At 46.4% G+C, this 8498-nt stretch overlaps 1 protein-coding gene across 1 annotated transcript; it reads right to left on the bottom strand.

Moving 5' to 3' along the window:
- Nucleotides 1-770: 770 nt before the first annotated feature.
- On the bottom strand, nt 771-1748 carry LOC140688354 (olfactory receptor 10H1-like). The gene has a single exon (XM_072946986.1). The coding sequence runs from the start codon at nt 1746-1748 to the stop codon at nt 771-773; it is 978 nt and encodes a 325-aa protein (XP_072803087.1).
- Between the last annotated feature and the right edge of the window lie 6750 nt (nt 1749-8498).

Here is an 8498-nt window from a genome sequence, read left to right on the forward strand (position 1 = left end):
AGTATGATAAATCTTAAATCCCCCTTCGTACCAAGGGGGAGCATTGAATCAGTGTGACCATGGGATACACCTTCATTCTGGGTTCTGCACTCATTAGTGAGGCCAAAGAGTTCACCACTGGCCCATGAGCCAAGTCAGTCTGACACAGCAGGCCATTTCCAAGGTGGGACTTCTTTCCTTGACCTAAGTATAGCGACTTCCCAGTCTCTCTGCAGCTGCTCAAGATTCACACTGAAAATGTGGAGGTTTTCTCAACTTTTTCTGAGGCTGATTATTACAGAGATGAGTGAGCAATGCTAGGATTTACGGTGCTTTGCTCTCCTCCCCTGTAACCTGGGTTAGTCTCCAGCAGCCTTGCCAAATCTGTGTTGTAGCTACCCGGTGCTGCCTAGCACAGGGGGAAGGTCTGGTGTGTTCCATTGCTCTTTGCAGTGTGGGTTTCTGGGATGGGAGGAATCACACCACCCCTGCTTCTGGCAGAAGAAGAACAGATTCTGGCTTTACCGCTACCTGACAAAGTGTCCTGCAACAGATAGGAATCATCGAATCGTATTTTCTCTGAGTGATCGATCGCCTCATACAGCTTTCCACCCTGAGTACAGACATGATGCTGCTTAACCATTGTGGGCACCTTTGGATGTTGCAGACAAGGGTCCTTATAAGCCTTAAAGCATCAGACAAGTATGGTATTACATGTTTACAGGGGGCCATCTTTAATGGTAGCATCTGGTAACCCAGTTTAGCTACGTCCAAGGAATTCCTCTCAGTAATCACATTTTTTCTGGGTAGAGCTTGTTGAGGAAGGTCTTCTTCAAGGCATTCTTCAGCTCCTTGTTCCTGAGACTGAAGATGATGGGGCTGAGGAAGGGAGTGAGGACCGTGTAGGTGATGCCCATCAGCGTGTCTCCTTCCAGAGACTGGGGAATCTTGGGCTTGAGGTAGATGACAGAGGCGAAGCTATAGTGCACGACCACCACGGTGAGGTGGGACGCACAGGTGGAGAAGGCCTTGTGCCGGCCCTCAGCAGAGGGGATCCTCAAGATGGCGGCCACAATGAAGGCATAAGAGAGGAGGATGAGGAGACAGCAGCCCAGCAGGACCATGATACACACCAGGCCCACGCTCATGGCCACTGTGGGGACATTGACTCCACAGACCAATTTCAGGAGAGGTAGCACATGGCAGACAAAATGATGGATCACATTAGAGCCACAGAAGGTGAGTTGGAAAATGGCTGATGTCACCACCAGCCCCATGACTGAGCCTCCAACCCAGGACCAGGCCACCAGACAGGCACAGCCACGGGGGCTCATGAGCACGTTGTAGCGCAGGGGGTGGCAGATGGCCACGTAGCGGTCATAGCCCATGACGGTGAGCAGGAAGGAGTGGGTGAAGCCAAACATGAAAGAGAAGAACATCTGGCTGGCACAAGCGGTGAAGGAGATGGAGTGATCAGTGGAGAGCAGGTCAGCCAGCATGCGTGGGATGATGGTGAAGGTGTAGAAGACCTCAGAGATGGAGAGGGCGCAGAGGAAGAGGTACATGGGGGTGTGGAGGCTGCGCTCGCTCCAGATGGTGGCCATGATGAGCAGGTTGCCCAGCAGCGTGAACAGGTACATGAGCAGGAAGAGCAGGAAGAACATCAGCTGGAGGTGGGGGAAGGTGGAGAAGCCGATGAGGATGAATTCAGTCACTGCTGAGAGGTTGGCTCCCTGCATGGAGGCTGTGCCTGAAGTGAGGTGTGACATGGAGTGGTCAACTCCTGGGTGGAGGACAGCCATCAGCTTCCACCACTGCTGGCCCTGCCCAAGGGGCTATTCCTGGTAAATGACAGGTAACATCAGTTGAGTTCTTACTCTGTGCCTCCTATGATTTAATCCTCTCATCAATATAGTGGGGGAGGTGCTGTTTTTTTCACCTTGTTTTGAGTATTTTTAGAATACTTATTAAGAATATTGGGGTACAGAGAGGCTAAGCAGCTTGTTTAAGATGAAGCTGTCAAAATGGCAGATCCAAAACCTGACCCCATGGCTGGCTGTCCCCAAAGACTCTACCCTTCTATCCTCTTAGGGATTTTGCTTCCAAACATGAAAATGTTCCTTCACTGAGTTTCCAGCTGTTGCTACTCTGCTCCTCTCCTCCCTTCTGATAAATTCTGATCCTCCCAGAGCTTCAGATACCGCAAGACATCCCTACCTGGGGTCTACAACACTTTGTAGTGTGCACCTCTAACTTCATATGAATCAAGCAGATTCTTCCTCTGGAGTCATCCATGCAAGAAATTAAAGGAAGGACGCTGTATAGAGATAATGTTCTGGTTGTTTTCCAGCTCCCATGAGGCCCACCTGCCCCTCCTGAGGCAATGCAACATAGCCTTCAGACCAAGGGTTATGGGAGTCTGTCCACTGGGTGCAAATCCCTGCTCTGCCCACTGTGTAAACCTGAGCCAGTTTCTTCACCTCTCTGCACCTCAATTTCTCTCTACCTCCCTCAAAGAACTGTTGTGGGAACTAAATGAACTATTCTTGGACTGTGACATGGAAAACAGTAGGTGTGGCCTGTGATAATGAAATCAGTACATTAAGTTAGCAAATGCACATGGTCTGTGCTCAGTCAATAACTTCCGTTTTAATGAGATTTCAATTTTTCTTTATAAGTAACTATTTTTAAGTGATTTTTATTAGGTAACTTTAAAAGGCAGTAAACCACTAATCTGTGGCCTTTGAGGTCTGGCTTCTTTCACTCAACATGATGTTTTTGAGGCTCTTGCATGTCGTAGTGCGCATGAGAACGTCATTCCTTTTCACAGCCAATCAATGTTCCTTTACGGATAGACCACATGTTCTTTATCCATTCACCCCCTAATAGACATTGAGGTTGTTTGCATTTTTCACTCTTGTGAATCGCGCTGCTATGAACATTCATGTAGGAGTTTAAAGCATAGCAGCGGTTTCCAGGGACTGGGGGAAGGGGAGATGGGGAGTGACTGCTAATAGTTGTTGGGTTTCCTTTAGACGTGCTGAGAAGGTTCTGGAACTAGGTGGAGGTGTTGGTTGCAGAACATTGAATGTATTTAATGCCACTGAATTGTTATAAGAAGGAGAAAATAGTCAACTTTATGTTCTGTGTATTTTACCACAGTAAAAAAAAAAAAAGGAAACTGTAATGAATACCCTATTAAGTGTGCTCTTGACCTTGATCAAGCCCTGACAGTTTGAGAACAAGACATAACCAGACGTTTGGTGACTGGAAGCTGCATTCCCCAAATGTCATCAGTTTCCAGAGTTCCTTGGCCTCCCTCCTTTGGAGTCCCTTGTTTCTTTCCCTCACTTCTGGGTCAGTACCTGCCCTAGGTTTCCAGAGTGGTAGCTCCAAAAGCCCCACTCAGTCCAGATACTCAGAGATCTTGCAGAGGGTGAGTCAAAGTCAATGATATGGAAACAAGAACCTCCAAGAAAAGGTTGAATGGGGAGAGCAGGATCCTGTGGGCTGTGCTCTCAGCTCCCCATAGCTCTCCACCTTCTAGTGCAAGGGTTCTCAATATTTGGGGCCAGGTCATTCTTTGCTGTGGGGGTGGGAGTTCGTCCTGTGCACTGAAGGTGTTTAGCAGCATCCCTGGCCTCTACCAGCTGGACGCCAGTCGCCGCTGCTCAGTAGTGACAACCAAAAATGTCTCCAGACATTGCCAATGGCCCATGGGGAGCAAAGCTCCCAGTTAGAAAAAATGGTCTAGAGAGTACAGTCAGCATGTTCTATCTGACAGGATCTCAGTTCTTCCCCTTCTCCAACTGGCAAACACCTGTTCATCTTTGAGACTCAATTTAAATGTCACCTGCACAGTGCAGCCTTTCTGGACATCTCTTCTCCAAATAGATTTAGTTACTCATTCCTGTGTTCTTCCAAACTTCTGAGTGAGTTTGGAGGTCCTAGCATCTTACATTTTCATGACCAATATAATAATGTGTCATGTTGGAGATTCAACTATCTCTGGCACTGGATTTTGAGTCCTTGATGAGAACGGCTACCCTCTATTGGACATGGCACCTGTGCTCATATGTTTCCTATTAAGTATTTACCCCAATATTGTGAGGCACTACTCTGAGCCCTGTTTTATAGAAGTGGCAGCTGCATCCCACACAGGACACACTACTTGCCCAGAGGACCGTGGCTTCTGAGTGGGGGAGCCAGGATCTGAACCTACACCTGAATGACCCAAAAGCCTACCTTTTCCTAACCTCTCTGTTACACTCACCACTTACTGGTGGCTGTTAATGAATGTCAGAGCCACTCCCAGGACCAAAGAGCTGTTAGCTTCACCATACCAGACCATCCACACACTCCCTCCCTGTATTAATTAAGAGCACAAAACTCCACAGCCATGAATAAAGAAAGAGAGAGGCACTGTGAGGACATAAGAGCTCACCATGTCTGGGGGAGGTGGTCCAGGGCTGCGTATCCATCTTCTGGGATGACAGGGATGCAGAAGGCAGCTAACACTGGTGTCTGTTCATTCTGGAAAAAGGCAAAACTGTAAAGTCAGTAAAGAAATAGGTGGTTGTCAGGACCTCGGGAGGAGAGAGAGGGAAAGATGAATAGGTGGAACTCGGGGTTTTTTAAGGGGTGGAAACAATTCTGTGTGATACTATAATGGTGGCTACATGACATTGTGCGTTTGTCAAAATTCATAGGATGTACGGACTAAAAGTGAACCCTCATGTAAACTGTGGGCTGTGGTTAATAAGAACATGTCAATATAAGTCCAGCAACTGTAACACAGTTACCTCTGGAACGCAGAAGGTTAATAACAGGGGAAGCTGTGGTCGGGGAGGGAGAGGATATGTGGAAATCCTCTGCGTTATCTGCTCAATTTTCAGTAAACCTAAAGCTCTGAAAAGTAAAGTCTGTCAATTTTTTAAAGTAAACAAAGAGCCTTAGGACCATGGAGGGTGTGGGTTTGGATGAAAGGGACTGAAACCTGGCACTGGTCCACCAGAATACCTAGTGGGTTCCTCTGCAAGCATTTGAACAGCCCCAGAGAGAGTGCAATCTGGCCGTCTGACACTTAGAGGAATCCACAGCGGGCCAGCTCTCCACCAAGGAACACAGGGGCCAAGGCCACCTGTGGACAGATCTTGTTCTCGTATACCCCTGCAGCAGGGTTTTCCAACCTCAGCCTTAGGGACTTTGGGGGCTGATAATTTTTGTGGTTGTGGGCTGTCCTGTGCAGTATAAGATGTTGAGCAGCATCCTTGTCCTGCACTACATGCTGGTAGCTGCTCCCAATTGTGACAATCAAAAGTATCCTCACGTACTGTCTCATGTCCCCTGGGAAGCAGAACTGCCCCTGGTTGAGAACCACAAGCGAGGTCTGTGTTGTCTCCATCTTGCCTTACCCTTCTGCCCTCATCCTGGCTCTCTCTTCTCAGTGGAGTTCTTTAGGATGCCCTTCTGCATCCTCCCTCCCATCTCTGCCACCCTCGCCTCCCTTTCCTCTCCCCATTTTCATCCCTAACTCCTTACCGTCACCACACCTGTCCGCCCTGGTGCCCCTGGATACATTACACCCTTGGTGGGTGACTGGAGCCTCTCAGTCCTAAATCCTCTTGTCTCTTTTCTCTGCCTCCCCTCAATCCTTTTACCTCTGTTTTTTTGGCCAGGATGGAGAGGGGAGAGAAGTTAAAATGCAAGCAGTGTTCTGGGTAACTAAGAGCAGTAGCTCCCCTCTCTGCACCTCAGTTTCTTCACCTGTCCTGAGAAGCAATCATCCCGTCACCTTGAAGATAGGAAGTGGAGCCCTGCCTTCTGCTCCCATCCCACAGACTCGAATTGCACAAGGAGTTATATACACAGGATGGCTTCTCTGAGTCTGTGGCAGATGCTGGTTCCCCAGGTCTCTCCTGGTCAAGTGGAAGAGAGGGACAATGACTCACCTGGGGCTCCAGGCTCTGCACCTACTTCTGCCTTACTCAAGTTGGAGGTCCTGATTTGATGTTTCCTTGCAGATGAGGGCTGTAAGGCATGGAGCCTGCCACCCTGAGTGTGCCAGCCACGTGGTGGCCTTTGCCTGAGCTTGACCTCCATTATTTATGCTGCCTCTGCTTCCTGCCTGCTGCCTTCTCTCACTGTGGTCCCTCTGCCTCTGCCTCTGCTACAGGGATGTTGGGACCCCTGGGGACACTTCGAGGCATTGGGCAACCTCAGGGAGAATCTGTCCTCACTTTCCCTCCCGCCCTGCCTGCCAAGGCTGAGTCAATTACCTGAGCTTCTTAGGGACTGGAGCAGAGTCTAATGCTTAGCGAATCTGGAATTTGGGGCCCTGGTTCCTGACATCAGCAGGAAAGCAGTCCTGCCATTGGCCACTGGGGCTAACGAGGCTGCCCGACTTGCCTGTCCACCTTCTTTCTTCCCCGTTCAGGTCATTTGTCTAATTCAATATCTTTAAAATTCTTGAAAATCAGCACACATATATTTGTTTTTTCTTATTAAATAATTGAAATTCTACCAATCAGGATAAAAGCTATGTGTTGACCAGCCATGCTATCATGATGGGGAATTTGATGGACATTGTTGCAGACCATTGTATGCATGGGGCAAGTGAACAAAGACATAAAATAAGAATACTGTCGTGGGGTTTGATTGTGCTTTTTTGTGGGTTTGTTTTATTTTTGAGATGAAATTCATATAACATAAAATTAAGCACTTTAAATTCAGAGGCATTTAGCACATTCACAATGTTGCTCAACCACCATCTTTATCTAAGTCTAGAACATTTTAATCATCCCCCACAAAATGGGAGATCACATCTCATTAGCAGTCCTCCCTCCAACCCCAGCTTTAGATTAGTGGCAAGCACAATCTGCTTTTTGTTCCTACAGATTCACGTGATCTGGACATCTCATATAAATGGAATCATACAAAATGTAGCCTATGGGGTCTGGCTTTTTTCACTCAGCATAATATTTTTGAGATTCATCTGTCATATAGCATGCATCAGTGCTTCATTCCTTTTGATAGCTGAGTAATATTCCACTGAATGGATAGACCACTTTTGTTTACTCGTTCACTCATTGATGAGCATTTAGATTGTTTTCATCTTTTGGCTATGTGAATAGTGCTGCTATGAATATTTGTGTACAAAGATTGGATTGAATTCCTTTCAATCCTTTCAATTCACCTAAGAGTGAAATTGCTGGGTCATATAATAATGCTATCTTTAATTTTTGATGAACCATCAAACTGTTTTCCATACTTTGTGTTTTAACACAGATCTGATTGTCCTGTAGGTACCTTTCTGCAACTTGGCTTTTTCAGTCATCATTTTGGAGTGATATTCATGTTGGTTTATACAGACTAAAGGTTCTCAGCCTTGGCGGTGTTGACATTTAGGGTGGGATCCTCCTTTGTGGTGGGGGCTGTCTGAACATTGCTGGATGTCTAACAGCATCCCAGGTCTCAACTACTAGATGCCAGTAGGCTCCCCACACCAGCCATGACAAAAGTTTCCAGAATTTGCCAAATGTCCCTTCTGAGGCAAAACACACCTAGGTTTCTAACCACATAGAAACACCTCATTGTTATAAAATCAATTTAATATTCAAATTTATAAATATATATAGGGTACATTTAACTGTTAGACATCTCAGTTTGCATCCAATTTTTCTCCATTATTAGGAATAATACAATACATAACCTTGTATGTTTTCTACTACAAACAGGCACTATCTGATTCAAACACAAAATGAGTAGTGAGATGAACAGGTTGTAAGAAATGTGAATCTTAACTATAAGGAGAATAGTCAAATTCAACCCCCAACTAGCTGGTCACTCAGCACTTCTGTGTCAGGAGATCTGTTCCCCATGCCCTCAAGAGCACTTGACAGTGTGAAACTTAATTTTGCCAATAAGGTTGCCGAGTGGTTTCCCACTGTCCTTTAAGTTGCATTTCCCTAATTACTAGTGGGATTGGAAAATCTCTACTGTTCATTTGCCATATGGGTTGCCTTTTTGATATGCCCATTTAAAGCCATTGCTCTTTTTTTTAAAGTTTCTTTTGTTCTTACTGCTTTGCAGGCATGTTATTAGAGGTTCTAAATACTAATTTTTCCTACCAGCCTTTTTGCTTTGCCTTCTCTTTCTTGTGCCTTGAAGCTGCCTAGAAGCTCACAGCCAATAGTTATCTCATCAGCATAATAAAGACACTCTTATCACTCCTGGAATAGGAGGCTCAGTTTCTGGAGCTGTGTCAGGAGCTAGGGACAAAGACTGAGCTATCAAATATTTATATTTCATCACAGGGAAGCATATGGTAATGTCAAACTTTCTGGCTTGTATCCCACAACAACAGGGATCTGGTAGAACTTAATCAAGAAGAGGTGAGGCTTCCCAGTTTGGGTAGAAGAATTTGAGCACTTACATTACCCAAGAGACACCATTCTCCCAGACTCAGCTGCAAATTACCCTTATTCTGGGATGCCTTCCAACTGCCCTTACCCAAGGGC

This window comes from Vicugna pacos, chromosome 22 (assembly GCF_048564905.1).
Source record: "Vicugna pacos chromosome 22, VicPac4, whole genome shotgun sequence".
In the NCBI taxonomy this organism is placed as follows: Eukaryota; Metazoa; Chordata; class Mammalia; order Artiodactyla; family Camelidae; genus Vicugna; species Vicugna pacos.